Here is a 17,975-nt window from a genome sequence, read left to right as displayed (position 1 = left end):
TTCTATGTCTATATGGAGTAAGAACATTTGTTCATGACAACCAAAAGACCCTCCATGTATGTATATATGTTCCAAAATGTATGAACTAACACTATTATTTGTGCACATATTATAGCTATGATAGATTTTAACCATCAAATATCACTTTTAGTATCTATTCTAAAACAAATAGAGCTAAGAGTATAATAGCTTCTAATTTTTAGAATTATATACTTACACTATAGCTAGAAAAATAGCCTCTAATGCATACAATTATTTATTTATCTATTCTTAAACAAGTACAGCTAAAGTATAGTCTCTATTGCTTAGAGTAATTTATTTAATCTTATCACCAACACACTTTGGTGAAGGAAATTGTAGCTAAAACACGAAAACTTGAGCTTTATATACTACTATTGTATCGATCGAAAATATATAGATCGATTAATGTTATCAATCGATAGCCTATCAATCGATAGTTTATCCATCGATATGTAAGCAATAAAATGTTTTTTTTGCAAAAAGCTGACGTGGTAGCAAATAATACGCACGAATAAATCGTTAGAACGTATTAATCGACCACTATTCACGAATAAAATGAATGTCCAATAATGAATCATGCAACACAGTTTGCAACAAGCAAAAATGAAAATTTGAGAGGAATATGTTCAGTGTCGAGTGACGAAGAAAGCAGACCAAAGGGTGTAAGCAGGGGGCAAGATGACATGCAGGGAGAGGAAGGTGACATAAGATGATAAAGTAGGCAGCAGCGCGGCATGTAGCTCGGGAAAAGTTTTTTTCCAAACTCTAAGAACATGTTTTAAGCACCAATTGCTTGGGTGCAAGATGGCTAGAGCAACACTCTCAAGTTTCAAATTGGCTTGTCGGACTTCAAAATCTATGAGGTATTTGTGTGTGTGTGTGTGTCTGTGTGTGTGAGTGAGAGAGAGAGAGAGAGAGAGAGAGAGAGAGAGAGAGAGAGAGAGAGAGAGAGAGAGAGAGAGAGATCTTGCTACCTCCATGCCATGGGTCATGAGATGCTGGCCTCATTCAACTTTTATTTTGATAACAAAGAGGGTATCTTGAAATATATCTTCTAATTCAATCCCACAAAAAGATTTTGCACACCTACACAAATGAGATTAGGAATCGATGTCTCCTCCTAAAGTGGGAAAGCTAAGTAGTTTTATTTCATGAAGCAAGAACATTTGATGTACACTTTTCATTCTCAAATAATTGTGTTTCCTTAGAATTTTATTTGTGTTTATCACTTGCATTTTTTCTTTTGGAAAGTGGGTGCATGCTCTTCAAATATATGGGGACGCAAATAGAAAATATATGGGGATGCAAATCTGGTTTGTACATATATAAGATTCCACTTATACGTGTGAACACAATCTTCAAATCACCTCTCCAACCATGCTTCAAAGTGTTGGTCACCTCCCCAACCATGCTTCAAAGTATTGGTCTCACCAACATTGCAAGGTCCGTTATGTGCACCCAATTCCCCATACCTATGCAAGTGCTTGGTCCACACATAAATCCTATGGGGCAGGGCAAGGTTTCTATTTCTTATAATTTTGGAGAGACCACACTGCCAACTTTCCTTCATACTTTTGTATGGTAGTTTTGCATGACGTACACTATATACTTAGCATTTTCACTATGTGATGCTTCATTGCAAGATTTAACTATTCACATTTCTTTTATGTAGCTTGCACAATTAAACGAGACCCATCATACACGACTACCAGGTCAGTAGTACAATTTATTTTTCATTGTTTGCTGATGATTTTAGTATTTTTTGAGTTTTTCAATGCTTCATTAAGTTTAGTTTAGCTACATGTTTTCCTCGCTAGTGCATGCCCAAACTTGATCATCCTATCTATATATCAAATAGACATGCACTTCTTTTTCATAGTTCTGCAAATTAACTTATGTACTGCACTACTCAATGCACTTTGTACATGTTTACTTTGTTCCTAGGTGGTTGATGTGAATCTACGTATGTCGTTGTTTGAAAATGCATCTTATATATAATATCCCTTCATTCTCTTCTACATCACTCTTTCGTAGACCCATCAGATCTTGAGTCAAGACATTGGCCACTTTGGGCTTGGGAGAGCTACCCTCTGGTATGAGTACAGTGGGACCCAATCCTATTGAAGGTTCGAGGCATAATAACATCTTACCTTTATCCCAAGTCACAAGAAATTAGCCAAACCCCTCTTCTGACCTTGGTAGTTACATCAGAGTCATTGAACAAAACATCGAAGAAACCCTTGGCTAGATACTACATATAGTCAGCTATCCCACCATGATTGAGAATCGCAGGGCTAGAAAGTTAGTTAATGAGCTCTGTTGTTGACGTCAACCTACCCACAAAACTAAACACCAAGGATGCGTTGGAATTCCAAACTCAGCTTGATTAGGCCCCTTACACATCCAAGCATTTTACCAATTGGCAACTACTTCTACATCTAGTAATTTAAAGTGGTGGATATTTTTGAAAGAGGTGAAGGGCCTTTATACATAGATGCATCGCTCGCCATTAAATAACGAGCTGCGCACCAATCACAGTTGCACATGTCAAATTTGGATGCTTAGCTACATATGCATCGTCCTCCACCTAAGTCTTACATGGTAGTCTTATTAGCTCCAAAACTCTTACATTGATTGGCCCCTTCATGCTATCCATATTTGGTAGCCTGATTTCCACTTATTGTCTAGCCAATTGAAGTTGTTTTCACTATATTTACATAAAACGACCAAATGGCTATGTACAAAGCACATGTAAAAGCAACGGCCCACCATTTTCAAAATAGCCACCACATTTTGGACAGTGGAAGATTCCCTCTACTTGATAGCACCCAAATATCCCAATTCGTAGTGAAATTTGAACACGAGAAATCTTCGTTCTATCTTCTGGTCAAAATTTGGGCATGATAGTCGTATATTTTTGAGAATAACTTCAACTTTAGTGTAAATCCCAATTTTGAAATTATTTAGCAAAAAACATAAGTCTCACAAGAAAAACGTACTTCAAGCAGGACACGTCCACATTAGCGTGCGCTCACACACACACAAACACACACACACAAATCTATCATACAAGTGAGTTGATGTTGATTGGTTATCCTAGTTATCTCTTGAGTGACAAGTGTTGAGTTCAAGACTTGTCGGCTAAATCTTTGAAGTCTCTTGGGATTGTTTCTACAGCGTTGGAACTCCTCTTCTCTTGCGGGTGTGTACGAGTGCAAATATGAAGAGGAATTAGAAAAACCTTTGTGACGCTTTGAGTTCAATACATCTTTGAGCCTTGAGGTCTCTTCCCTCATTGTGTGAACGTCTTCGAGAGGGGACCCTCGACGAAAACATCTCCCTTTGCAGTACTTACTAGACTGCCTGGTTTGGAGCGCTCTCTCTCTCTCTCTCTCTCTCTCTCTCTCTCTCTCTCTGTGTGCGCCGCAGAAGAAGATGGCTGTGGCCGCAGAGGGCGAAGGCAGTCTGTTGAATAGTGCCACATGGGCCATTGCGCTAACTTGTTTCATGTTCATTGCCATCTCCATTTTCTTTGAAAAAGCCATCCAGCTAGCCGAGCATGTAAGCTCTCTCTCTCTCTCTCTGGTCTCTCTCTCTCTGTGGTCTCTCGAGTCTCTTGTACTAATAATTGACGTGTTTTGGGCAGCTCCTGATAAAATACAAACAGACATCCCTGCAAGCAGCATTTCACAGGATCAAAGATGGTGGGTACTCTTCTACTGCTAATAATAAAATAATAATATAATATATAGAATGTAATGACAATTCTTCTGTCCCATGTCCCTCTCGATGTCTGCCTCTCTAGATTATACCTGTGATAGAAAACATTGTCTCCTTTTCGCCTCTCTCTTGATGTCCGACCAGGCTGAACTGGCTAATTAAGTGCAGAGTTGATGCTGGTGGGATTCATCTCCATCGCCCTGACCGTGGGCCAAAGTTCTGTGGCCAAAATATGTGTTCCCACGAAGGCGGCGTTAGCGATGCCGCTGTGCAAGATAGACGAGAAGGCAGCTGAAACAACTTCACGGTGGGAACGAGTTCTAGCTGGTACATACGCTCAAGAATGCGGCGAGGTAAGGGACTCACCATGAATCATGTTATATCTTCCCTAGTCCCCTTTCCTTCGTCATCGTGAAATTGCCTTTTCAATTATAAATAGACAGGCTTCTAATTATAATTCATGCTCCTACACGTGGCTCTTTCTAAATGGACACCATTGTCAAAATGGACACCTGTAATGAATACACATTGCTGGCTATAGGCCTAGGTGATGGAAGGAGCAAGATTGAACCTACCCCATCAACCAGACCCCATCCAACCTCCTCTTTTCAAACATGTCACGCCTAGGTTCCTGCTTTCAGCTTGCCATTACACACAAACCACCAACATCTAGTAACAATATAAAACAGAGTTGTAGAGAGGAGAAAGAGTCGCTAGAAGCAATTCACAAGAAGTTTTGGACAGATTCTCACAATTATTCCCACATTATGACTTACCTCAACATCATGAGCTTTTGTGAGGGAGGCACAACATACCTAGCTAGGTACGATTGGGGTAGGGGACCGTCGGTCCGGTGGGGGGGCTGGCTGTCCCCTACCTCAATCGTACCTAGCTAGGTATGCGAGCTAGGTATGCGGTGCCATTGCGCTAACTTGTTTCATGTTTATTGCCATCTCCATTTTCTTTGAGAAAGCCATCGAGCTAGCCGAGCATGTAAGTTCTCTCTCTCTCTCTCTCTCTCTCTCTCTCTCTCTCTCTCTCTCTCTCTCTCTACATGGTGAACTGGCTAATTAAATGCAGAGTTGATGCTGGTGGGATTCATCTCCATCGCCCTGACCGTGGGCCAAAGTACTGTGGCCAAAATATGTGTTCCCACGAAAGCGGCGTTAGCGATGCCGCTGTGCAAGAAGGACGAGAAGACAGCAGACACAACTTCACGGTGGGAACGAGTTCTAGCTGGTACATACGCTCAAGAATGCAGCGAGGTAAGGGACTCACCATCTAGCATGAATCATGAATCATGTTATATCTCTCCTTTCCTGTGGTCATGAAATAGCTTTTTCAGTCAATTACCCTTTGTCCCCTTGGAGCAAGACGGGCTTCTTATTTCTTATTATAGTTCATATGAACTCGATAGGGTGGGCTCTAAATGACCACCCACCACTTCAAAGGGAGATAGGGTGAGAACCACCCCCTAGAAAGACACAAAGAGCAATAAGCTCTTTGTGTAACTTGTTGGTGACAGTTAAGTATGATCAATAGGTTCCCCCCCACCTCGCCTCCTCTGTCCAAAAAAGTATTTCAGGATGATGAGCAGAGACCGATAATCCTGAGAGTTGACAAATCTTAGAATCCACTTCCCAGCCATTTTAGTGGCCTTTTTGTCTAGCTAGGTTGAGAAGTCCTAGTCCTCCTTTGCTCTTGCGAAGGCATCATGTGGACAAAGCTACCTTGGAAATTTTTGAATGGTCGGGATCTCCTCCCCAAAGAAATGATCTAGCAAGGGAGTAGCCCTTATTTATCATATATTGCGATGGGTGCCAACAGGACAAGAAATAGATTAGTGAGGACAGGATGTAGTGGTTGAGCACAAAGACCCTGGAGGGAAGGGAGGTATAGTGACCCTGCCATTGGAAGATCTTAGCCATGAACTTGGTAAGAACCCAGTCCCACCTCTGAGTTAAAGACACCTTGAACCCCATTGGGATGCCAAAGAGTCTAAAAACCCGTCCATCTGCAATTTCTTTACAACCCGCATTTAGAACCAACCGAGGGGTGTTACATGCAGATATCTTAAAACCAGTTTTAGAGTGGTTATAACTGATCCACTTGCTAGAGAGAAGGAGCTCATGCATTCCCAAAAAGTCTCGATTGAGCAGCTGTTATTACTCATTAGTGCGTTGGTGTTGTCAACAAACTGTTGAAGGCAAAGGTCCTTATTTGCACCTGGAATACTTATACCTTTGATTTTGCCGTTTACCATTGCTGATTGGATAAGCCATCCCAAGGCATCTGAGCATATTGCATAGAGCAATGGTGCAATGGGGCATCTCTGTATGATCGATCTTTTTAAGGGAATGGCAGAAGTGAGCTCGCCATCAATAGCTATTCTAGCAAAGGCATTACCAAAGAGAGTCTGCACATACCTTATAAAGAGTTTGCCAAAACCAATATAAAAAAGAGTCTGGAATATAAAATCCCACTCGATTCTATCATAAGCCTTGTCAAATTTAATTTTAAAGGACATGAATTCTTGCTCACTTTATTGTGCAAACTCTATTGCTTCCCAGAGAGTGATCATAGTGTCCAGAATGTATCTGTGCTTTCTGAAGCCCTTCTCCTCAGGAAGAATAATGTAATGCATAATGTTATTGATCCTTCTAGCTAGAGACAGGGCAAAGATTTTATAGATAGAAGTCAGACATGAGATGGGTGTCGAGTTCCCTAGGTCCTCTTTCCCTCCCTTCTTATGAATTAGTTTGATAACACCAGTGTTGACTGAGGAAGGAAGAGCTCCGACTTTGACTGCCTCATACCATAATCTGAGCAGGAAAAGGTAACAAAAAAACTTTAAACTCTTTAAAGAACTCATATGATGTCACGTGACACATCCCAACCCTATGAGTCCGTGGACAAGCTACACCACAGCAGGGTTCAGTCAGTTCAGTCAAGTCTAGATTAGCAGTGATCTAGCACTTTTGTGAGTCTATTCGTAGACTGTGCATGCCCAGTCACTTAGCATAGATGCATATCCTCCGGTTGCACATAGCATGATCATCGGAATTCCCATCAGAATCCATTAGCATCAGTTAGGGGAATTTTCCAGTGCATTTAGCCTATTTTCCTATTTATTGGTATTTTCACTTACTATTTTTAAGTGACTTTCCAACAAAAGTAGGTAGGGCAATTTTGCTAAGTTAATATATAAGCAAACCCAAGTTAGCACTTTCTGGCAGAAGAGGCAGCAGGAGCACCTTGCTCAACAGGAAACTTCTCAGCAAGACCAACCCCCGCGACTACTCTGGCATTTTCTCCACAGAAGACCTAGCGTTTTTGCATCAGATTAGCCTTGGTGATTTGTGTACAGCAGATCAGCCCCGGCGTCATCACGACACAACAGATCCGCCTAGCGTTTTTGCATTTGCAGAACCCCGGCGACAGAAGGACCAATTTCAGCCCCTGGCGTGTTTGGATTTCAGCAGCAAATTAAGACCGACATTATTCACCTAAAGTGTAGCAGATTCAGCCCGTAAAGACCATCAGTTTTCAGCCAAGAAAACGCAGCCAAAACAGTCATTTTCAGCCACCAAAACAGTCCCGAAATTCTGCGATTAGAAGATCTCAAATTTCAGCCATCGTTGTCGTCGTCATCGGCATAGACCAAGTTGCATAGTCCATTGCATACGCATTGTAGACCTTTGTGCAATCAAAGAATAGACCACTCTCGCCGACGAGAGTGGGGCCTTCGGAGGAGGGTTTTACAACCTCTTGGTGTCGTATGTCTTCTCTGTCCTTATCTCAGTCTCATTCACTTGCACGCACAATATCCACTCATTTTGTTCGTGATCATAGCACTCTCCATAAGACGGAAAGCTCTCTCTTTCCCTAAGAACTAAAAGGAACCTTGAGCAATAAAGATCACTAATCTTGAGAAAATACAACATTCATTCCGCTGCACCTATCATCTGATAGGCCATCAATAGCAAGTGCTTTTCCAGCTTTTAAGGCATCAATGATGTCACTCAACTCTCCCTCAGTGAGGGACTGATCAAGAGATGTGACAAGATAAGCAAGAACCATTTTTCCCCTCAGACCAGCGATGGTTGCTCTTGCCTGAGTAATGTCAGTCCCCCTTTGGGGAGGAGTTGAGAAGATGCCAGCAAAAGAATCCTTCACCACTTGCATATTTTCCTCTTGAGATCCAGCTATTTTGCCTTCCTAATCATTCAAGAAAGGGAGAAAATCCTTTTTTTTTTCTTAAGCAGTTTGAACATATCTTTGTCTGGTCTGTCAACCTTTCCTGCCCAGTGTTCTCTTGTCCAGTTGAGAGAGGATTGAGCAGCCAAAAGCTCTTCCTTCCTAAGCTGGTCCTTTAATTCAAAGAGGGAGGGAGGGGGAGGACAATGGGGGAGGAGACTACCCTCCAAATCGGAGATTTGTTTAGCTATCCTCATCTTTCTGCGGCCCTAATCTCATTAGCTTTCTTTTTAAAACCAGTCAACAAGGTCTGACTTTGCTTGACAGCCAAGTCCCAAGCTTTGAAAGGGAAGTGAGACTGCTCAACAGACCTAGCAAAATTTATATGAATGTAGATTTGCTCTTTTGGCATCAATGAACCACCTTTTTTTGTAAGTACACGGATGTGATTAGTTAACACACAAAAGGATAAAAGGCCAAAGGTAGTGACCACCACCTTGACTGCAAGGAGAGGGTAATGGCCATAGGGTTGAAAAGAGAGGATCCCACATGAATACTTGGTTAAGATTCCTACTACATGAATAAATTCGTTGTGTGACCAACATTGTGGAAAGAACTTTGTCAAAATGCACAATTGTAATGAACACCCAATGTTGATTATAGGGAACCTACCGCATCCAGACCTCATCCTATCTCCTCTTTTGCAAAAATGCCACTCCTAGATTCCAATTTTATGTCAAAATATTTTATGTCATTTGACATTAATAATTGACCTGCGTGTTGGTATGACTAAATAAAACAAGACCTAACTATGTGGCACTCTCCTTCCTTACCACCCCCCCAAGATCGTAACATATGCAAGCATTTTCTATGCATCGATAAAGTATGTTCTTGGATGCTTCATTATTGAATAAGATTATCATCCATAACTATGATAAGGTAACTTTAGCTAACTATCAATAGTGACATCTAGTGTAGAACAATCGAGGAGGTGACATCTAAAATGTCTCAAGAACAATCCAATGAAGATCCACCCACATCAATGTATTTAACTCATCCTTCTAGCCTTCTTGAAGTATAAAGTAATCGGTGGTTGCTTTAAGTTGCAATATTTCTCCATTGAACGGGCTATTGCTTGATGTTCTTTGGATATATATGAATTTTTTCCTCGAAGCATCGCCCAATTGTGTGAAGATCGATAGATATGATGAATTCTCACCAACAAAAACAGGGCACCACTCATGCTTACTTCACCATATTTAAGAAGTTCCTCAGGAATGGAGCTATAGAAATTAAAAAAATTATCCCCCCCCCCCCCCCCCCCCCCCCCCCCCCCACACACACACACCCCAAAACCAACCACCCACAGGGACACCAACAACAACAAATTACAAATTCTTGTTGCTCCTCAATGACAAAGGCTTAGAATTATGTAGGTTCATAATGCAATAGAGAATGAGTGAAAATTTTAGGTTGGAAGCTAATACATGTTGCAAGCTTTGTGGGTATGGGCCAATTAGATCTTTTCTGCACAAAAGAATTGCTTTCAGCTTGCCATTGCACAAAAACTACCCACATCTAGTAACAATATATCACAAAGTTGTAGAGAGGGGAAAGAGTTGCCAAACGCAAGATTTGTTGACCAAAATGTGCAGATGTGTCTTGTTTCATTTGTAACTTCAGAACTAGAGCTGAAGGAAGAAGTAGAGGAGCGATCCAAAAGAAATCAACAAGGAAGAGCACAAAAGATGGCTTAATGTCAAACTGCGTCTCACTAATCTACAAGCTAAAAAGATCAATAAGACCCGATTGATGGCCAGAGAACTCCCAGAGAGCTTTCCCTCAAACCCAAAGCCACCAACCAAGCTCATTTCTTCAGAGCCCTCAAAGTTTAAAAAAGAAGGGACTCTATCACATTAAGAAGGAAAAATTAGTAAGAGATCAAAACGCTATGGCCAAACTCATGCTTGACCATCTCAGTCAAATTATTGGTCAGCCAGAAGTCTTTGTTGAGGGGGTCAAGGAGGCTAGAGCCTATCTGCTTGGTACGGTCAAATGTGATATATTCCCTACGAAAGCAAAACCACTAGGGAGACCAATCTCTATTGATGAATGTTGGGATGCCTTGCCGGCAATGGGGAAGGAAAAGTTCCCTGGTTGGGATGGACTCACTACCGATGTCGTGCCGCTCCGCTTCCACGATGGAAAAAAGGGTAAAGAGAAGCAGAAAAAGTCTATTTGAAGCTCACACATTTATTGAGTAGTGACCAGGGCTCGAAAACAAGCAAGAAGATCCAGAAAGTGTATGCTTTATGTGGTTATGAAGGCTTAAGCGTAGAGATTTTATGCTTGAAGAAAAGGTTTTACATGTGAAAGGGCTCTTAGGACATATAAGGCAACTTGGGTAGAGGAAGACATGTGGTCAGTTGGTAAAAAGAAAAGTGTGTGAGAGACTTCACATCTCTGCATGAGGGAGGCCGAAAAAGTCCTATTCTGAAAATTTTCTATAAAACAGGTTTCTTGACAAAACAGGCCGCTTGAACAGAAGAAAAACTGCATTTTGAGCACTTTTGCATCTCACGCACAGGGGATAATTCTACACCGATTAGGAGATATTGAAGTTTTCGTGCTCTGCTGTATTAGCGAGGAGGAAGCCATAAGCTTTTAGCACTCTAAGCATAAGCCAAGCATCCATAGCCCACTCTCATCCAAGCTTCCATAGCCCACTCTAATCCAAGCTTCCAAGCCACTCTAATCATGGAAGGAGTTTAAATAATGTAAGCAGCGGTATTGTTAATGATAATCAAGCTTCAAGATCTTGTTCAAGCTGTTAATTTGAAGCTTTGTCTACATTCATTGTGTCTGCTGCAATTGTTTTCCTCACACCTCTCACAGCCAGAGGCCCCGCGCCTTCCTGGCTCACCTTTCGAACACAAATACCCCGACATTCTTGGTGAACCGGACGCGAAACGAGTCGGGGTGAGCATTGTGGTGGAAGAAGATGTCGACACCGCAAGAGGCTACCATGCAGCAAATGATGCAGCAGTTTGCTGCTTATATGCAACAACAACAGGCTGCCCAACAACAATACAATTTGCAAGAAAGGATCCGTAAAGCTCGGTACATGGTTACCGAGAAATTGCATCGATTTGAAGGCCGGGATATTAGCAAATTTTGCAATATCTACAAGCAGGCAATGGAAGAGGATGGTATGGATGATCAGAATGCAGTCGAAGGGTTTTATTTGATTGCGGAGCCGGAACTTAGGAGTCGAATGAAAGAAATTCAGGCGATTCAAGGCCCGAATTGGCAAGATTTCAAGAAGGCGCTTCAGGAGGAATACTTCCTTGAGTATTCACAAAGAGTAACAAGGCAAATCTTTATGAAGTGGGTGCAGAAGAAGAACAAAAATCTGTCTGCACGAGAATTATTACGGGAATTTGAGAAGAAGTTTGAGCAACTGTCCTCGACGGAGCAATGTTCGATGAGGGATCAGAAGGTTGAACTATTCATTCAGACTGCTGACCCTCGACTTCAGAAGAGTCTAGTGCAATTGCTCGAGGATTCAACAGGAGAATTGGGCTTAACATCCGATTGGAATGTAGTCACTGAAGCAGTCAATAGGATCGTGAAATGACAGATGAGAGTCGATAAGCTGATCGTGGCTGACATCATGGATGTTGCGGAAGAGGAACCTAAAGAGAAAACAACCTCCGCAATACCTAGAGTGGAGGAGCCAGTTCTTGACGAATTGGTGAAAGGTATTCAAGAATTAAATTTGAATTTTAAAGTTGTTAAATTTGATGTACTAGCTGCAAAGGGGTCTACATTTGAGCCTAGACAGCAGCCACCACGCCGATGCATGTGGTGTGACAGTGAAGACCACAAGTACGTTAAAGAATGCGATGATTTTGACGAATCTTATAAAAGGAACGTGGTGTTCTGGAAGGACAAGAAGATACACCTTAGGGCAACGGGTGAGATGCTCCACCCGAATTTCGGTAGGGGCGGCATGAAGAAGATATTTGAAGAGATCCAGCATAATGTTGCTCTTGTGGAAGCAACTACATATGGGCTGCAAGTCTATGGGAAGGGTGATGATGATGGTGCAGGTACCAAGGGTCAATTATGGCCTTATGCTTTGAAGACAGCAGAAACAAGACATGTAACTTATGGGAAGCTGTGGCAAGTAGGGAATTCAATTCGAGAAACCACAGGGTGGACTGATCCAGTGGATTCCCTCTCCGTGTATGCATTCATTGCGAAGTCTCAAGCTAATGAAGCTATGGTGGAGGAAAAGCGGAAAAGAGATGAAGAAGCTCCTAGGAAATCAAAAAGGACAACGAGGTTCAAGAGCAAGCAAGAAGAAGGTCCTGCTCCTAAGCCCGCTCCTAAAGTGGTGATGGAGGAGGCACCCAAGGACAAAAAGCAAGGTAAACCCAGGGGACCCTCATATAAGCTTAAGTCTGACATTGAATTAGCTACGGATTTAAAGAAATTTTTTGAAGAGCGCATTCTGAATAGCAAAGTGGAGCTCACATTGGGTGATAATTTGGGCATTTCCAAATGTGAGTTTCACGAGGAAATAATTGACATCATCAAAAGAAAGCGGAAGATACCAAGTGAACAGGAGCCGGAGTCAGTGAAGAGCCAGGCGGTACGCCACATTGAAACAATTTTGGACGACTATGAAGAGTATTTGGCGAATCTTGAAGAAGAAGAAGAGTCGAGATTTGTGGTGGTGTCAAATCCAACCGTACCTGAAGATGAAGATAATGAAAGTATACCAAGGAGTCACTTTTCAAGGACTCATTGGGCAAGAGCAGCAACCGAAACTGTTGTGAAACTTGGCGACATCGACGAACCGGTCTTAGCACTCATAGATCATGGATCGGAGATCAATTTGATGGCTAAAAGCTTGCACAAAAAGGGGAAATGGCCTATTGATGTGGACCATGGTTGGCGGATTCGAGCTGCCAATATGCTTCTAGGCGAGCTCTATGGTGCTTGTGCCAATGTTAAGGTAACTGTAGGGGATGTAAGTGATGAGCAAAATTTCTTTATACAAGAGCATTCCTCTTATCCTTTAATTCTGGGGCAACCATACATTACGGCTGTGCGAATGGAAACCAAAGTGTTGGATGATGGCTCGGCCTATGCCAAGGTTCGGAGCTGTGATGGTAAGAAAGCAGTACAATTCTTGACTGTATGTATTGATCATGCCAGGAATAAGGACAGTCTACGTGATCATCCAATGCCGAAGATACGCAAGGAGTTTAGAGAACACAGGTTTGCACAGGATTTTCTCGGAGTGCCATTATAAAGCGGGACTATGATGGTACAAGTGAGGAGAAGTTCTCGCAAAGAGAAGCTTTCTCTTTGGGGTTTTTGGGGTTAACATCTGAAGGCTCAGTCTCTTTCAAAAAATTGAATGATTTGCCGAAGTGGGAAAAACAGTATGTTTCAGGTATTCAAAGTCAATTGCAGGGTTGTGATGTGCTTGAATCTGATGATGTGATTTCAGGAGTCTTTGAAGAGGTATCTTATGAAGATACTATGCCAGTTCTGGAAGAGATCAGGCAAAACAGGTTACAAAGCGGAACTGAAGTAGTCAAGGTCCATTCAATTGACATTTATGATGAGTTGAGTTTATATGAAGCACTTATGCATATTGAAGATCATTCAGGTGAAACTGTTGAAGCATAGGTAGAGACGTAATACAAGACTGTTGCAAAGAAAGTGAGGCCAGTGGCTACACCGCTGCCAGAAGGAGGTGATGGGATGATCAAAGAGGCTTCTCAACATCCTATACTCAGAGATCCAAAGAACATAGGGCATAAGTTTACTAAGGAGACATTGTAGCAGCTGAAGGTTGGCGAAGACGGTTCCCTCAATGAAGAGGATATCAAATGTTTTCAAGGTATGCTCGAAAAACATGGTAAAGCTTTCGCTTTTGAGCCAAGTGAGATTGGGTGTGTGGATCCGAGTGTTGTTTCACCAATGGTTATTTTCACTGTTCCACACATGCCATGGAGCTTGCGTCCTATTCCAGTTCCTAAAGCTCACTTGCCAAAGCTTATCAATTTGCTTAATGAAAAGATTCAAATGGGAATTTTGGAGCCGTCATGTGCTCCATATTCTAATCGATGGTTTACTGTTCTGAAAAAAATGGTACATTAAGGTTCATTCAGGATCTGCAACCAGTTAACAAGGTAACAATCCGCAATGTGGGTACTGGCCCAATTGTGGATGAATTTGCTGAGGCCTTTGCAGGTAGATCTATTTACTCCATGGGTGATCTGTATTCAGGATATGATCAATTCCAGCTAGCTTTGGAGAGTAGGGATATTACTACAATTCGTACTCCTCTTGGTTTGGTAAGGATGTGCACTCTGCCACAGGGTGCTACTAATTCAGTAGCTCATATGATGAACGGCATGAATAAGGTATTAAGGGACTTTATCCCACATCTTATTGAAGGAGTACGAGCGGAAGTGCGACGCGAGAGAGAGAGTGCAAGAAGAAGAGCACGACGATATGGTGAACTCGCTCTACTGTAATGTGTAGAGCATAGTGAGTTCTTATTAGGTTTTTACAAAAGAATATGTGTACATACCTGGCGGCCCGCCCACTTACCTGGACGACCACATTGGTCTTTATACCCCAACAACCTCCCACTTAAAGTCCAATGTGGTACTTTAAGTGTGAGAGAAGCTACTATACAAGCTAATATACAAGAGATGTAGAGAAGTGATGTACTACCCTACACCTAACTGCTTGCGAAAATGCGCAAAGCTCTCTGAGGGAAGTCCTTTTGTAAGTAGATCAGCAGGATTTTCTGTGGTGTGAACTTTGACAAGCTGAAGTTGCTTATCCTCGAGCATTTCCCTGATGAAATGATACTTCACATCCACATGCTTTGTCTTTGAGTGATAAACTGGATTGCGAGCCAATTGTATAGCACTTTGACTATCACAATATAACACAGGCATCTCTTCTTTGATTCCCAAATCTGTTACTAGTCGATTAAGCCAAATTGATTCTTTGCATGCCTCTGATGCTGCAACATATTCAGCCTCTGTAGTAGACTGAGTAACACAATCTTGTAATCTAGAACGCCATGATACTGCTCCACCAGCCAATGTAAAGACATACCCTGACGTAGACCTTCGGTTGTCTAAGTCACCCGCATAATCTGAGTCTGTAAAACCCTTTACACTTATCTCCTGACTCCCATAGCATATACGCATACTCTTTGTAGCTTTCAGGTATCTCAATATTCCTTTCACTGCCTCCCAATGTTTCTTGCCTGGGTTTGACATGTATCGACTTACTACTCCCACTGCAAATGCAATATCTGGGCGAGTAGCAATCATTGCATACATCAAACTACCCACTGCAGACGCATATGGAATCTTATCCATTTCAGCCTGTTCTTCCTCAGACACAGGACAATCTTGTTTGCTAAGTTTCACCTATGGTGGCAATGGAACACTCAATGCATTTCCCTTCTCCATATTGAGACATTGCAAAACCTTGTCAATATACTCTGTTTGAGATAACCAAATCAACTTCCTTGATCTGTCTCTCTCAATGCGCATACCAAGTATATGACTTGCCTCACCCATGTCTTTCATGTCAAACGATTTTGCCATCTTTGACTTCAAAGCTGAAATTTCTTTCAAGTGCTTGCCAGCAATCAACATGTCATCCACATACAAAATAAGGATCAGCCAACTGCCATCCTTAGCCTTCTTTGTGTATAGACAGTGATCGAACTCACTACGTTTGTAGCTTTGAGAAAGCATAAACTTGTGGAATTTATGGTACCATGCCCTCGGTGATTGTTTTAAGCCATAAAGACTCTTTAACAACTGGCATACCCAATCTTCCTTGCCTTTCTCAACAAACCCTTCTCGCTGTTGCATGTAAATTTCCACATCTAAATCACCATGCAAGAACGCTGTCTTGACATCCATTTGGTGCAACACCAAATCTAATATGGCAACCAATGCAAGAAAGCATCTCAATGTAGTAATCTTGACCACCGGAGAGAAGACTTCATCAAAGTCAATGCCTTGTTCTTGCTTAAAGCCCTTGGCAACAAGCTTTGCTTTGTACTTTGGCTGACTATCATGAGCGGTGATCTTATACTTGTAAACCCATTTACAAGGTAGAGCCTTTTTGCCCTGTGGTAATTTAACTAGCTTCCATGTCTTGTTTTTATGCAGAGCTGTCATCTCTGACTACATGGCCAATTGCCAATTCCCGGAGTCCTTCATTTGCACTGCTTTCTTGTAACATGAAGGCTCATTGCAATCAGTCAACAAGACATAGTTCATAGATGGAACAAACCTATTAGGAGGTCGCGTGACACGTCCATATCTACGCACAATAGGTGGCTCAGGATTAGCCACAACCTGTGGTTCCAATCTATCCTGTCCTTGCTCCTCTTGAGCCCTGACATTTTGTCTTGCACGTGCAGGTCCATCTTCTTGGAAGACAACTCTTCTAATCTCCTCAACCCTCTCTGGTTTAGAATTATATTTGGATTCATTAAAGTGAACATCATTGCTGCGGACAACCTTTCTGGATTCGGGATCCCAAAGTCTGTACCCCATCTCACCAGAATTACCATAGCCTAGAAAGATGCACTTTCTACTCTTTGGCTCAAGTTTGTTCCTGAATTCCTTTGGAACGTGAGTATATGCCTCACAACCAAAGACTCTGAGATGCTTGTATGAGGGCACCTTGCCTGACCATACCATCTCTGGCACTGAATCCTTCTGCAAAACCTTGCTAGGAGATCTATTTACAAGATGAACAGCTGTTGATACAACTTCAGCCCAAAACCCATTTGGCAGCTGTGCATTAGACAACATACTTCTGACCTTCTCTTGTATGGTCCTATTCATCCTCTCAGCAACACCATTTTGAGGAGGATTGTAAGGAGCAGTAAGTTCACGTTTTATACCTTTTGACTCACAAAAGTCTTGAAAGGCCTTTAAAACATACTCTCCACCATTGTCAGTGCGTAAGCATTTAAGCTTCTTGCCACTCTGATTCTCCACAAGTGTCACAAACGTTTTGAAAACACTAAACGCTTCATCCTTGTGCTTGAGAAAGTAAACCCATACTTTCCTCGAGTAATCATCTATAAATGTCATAAAGTAAGAAGCTCCCCCTAGAGATAGGTTAGGCATAGGTCCACACAAATCACTATGAACAAGTGCCAACTGTGTATCTCTTCTACTGCTTCTATGCTTATGTGGCTGTTGTGTTTTCTTACCATACAGACAATGTTCACAGAATTCAAAATCATTAAATGAAAATCCAAGCAAATAACTAGAACGAGAAAAGATTTCCATTCCATTCTTGGACATATGTCCTAACCGGCTATGCCACAAAGAAACGTTCGGCTGCTCGGTTACATTGATTACATTTTTAGAGACATTTGATACATAAATCATGTAAAGTCCTCCAGACTTTACTCCATGTGCTACTGTCATAGAACCCTTGGATATCTTCCACATGTTCTGTCCAAAAGTGGTGACGTAGCCAGCATCATCAAGTAAACTTGTGCTGATCAAGCTCTTTGTAATTGCGGGAACATGTCTCACATTCTTCAGTGTGAAAGAAGAGCCATTCTGAAACTTCAATTGAACATCTCCAACACCTAAGATCTCACATGTCTGCCCATTGCCTAGCGGAACATGATCTTTAGTGGTCACATAAGAGGTAAACCACTCCTTGTTTGGAGACACATGAAGTGATGCCCCTGAGCCTATAATCCAGTCACTCAGTGCATTTCCATCAGATGCTGTAAGAAGAGCTGAGTCCATTGTATTCTTCAAGAAGTAGATGTCTCCTGACACTAGACTGTCATCCTCTGCAACAGTGTTTGTCACATTTATTTCTTGAATCTTCACTGAGGACTTGTTCTTCTCACCATGGTCTTCAGCTTTCTGTTTATCTTTTTCTGCTTTCCATTCTCTGCAGTCTCTTTTCATGTGACCCTTCTGGCCACAATGGTAGCA

General features: G+C 41.9%; 1 protein-coding gene across 2 annotated transcripts in view; it reads left to right on the top strand.

Annotated features, from left to right (window-relative positions):
* The first annotated feature begins 3,337 nt into the window (after positions 1–3,337).
* The window catches only part of LOC147443113 (MLO-like protein 10), a 34,314-nt gene continuing 19,676 nt past the window's right edge, over positions 3,338–17,975 (top strand). For both annotated transcript variants that reach the window (XM_086529037.1, XM_086529036.1), the window contains exons 1-3: positions 3,338–3,582; positions 3,668–3,725; positions 3,910–4,094. In XM_086529037.1, coding sequence (XP_086385163.1) covers positions 3,457–3,582; positions 3,668–3,725; positions 3,910–4,094 — 369 coding nt within the window. In that variant the 5' untranslated portion in view covers positions 3,338–3,456. The remainder of the gene's footprint in view (positions 3,583–3,667; positions 3,726–3,909; positions 4,095–17,975) is intronic.

This window comes from Adiantum capillus-veneris, chromosome 14 (genome assembly GCF_014529385.1).
Source record: "Adiantum capillus-veneris isolate H3 chromosome 14, ASM1452938v2, whole genome shotgun sequence".
In the NCBI taxonomy this organism is placed as follows: domain Eukaryota; kingdom Viridiplantae; phylum Streptophyta; class Polypodiopsida; order Polypodiales; family Pteridaceae; genus Adiantum; species Adiantum capillus-veneris.
The sequence above is the reverse complement of the archived record's forward strand: the minus strand, read 5'-3'. Positions and strand labels throughout refer to the sequence as shown.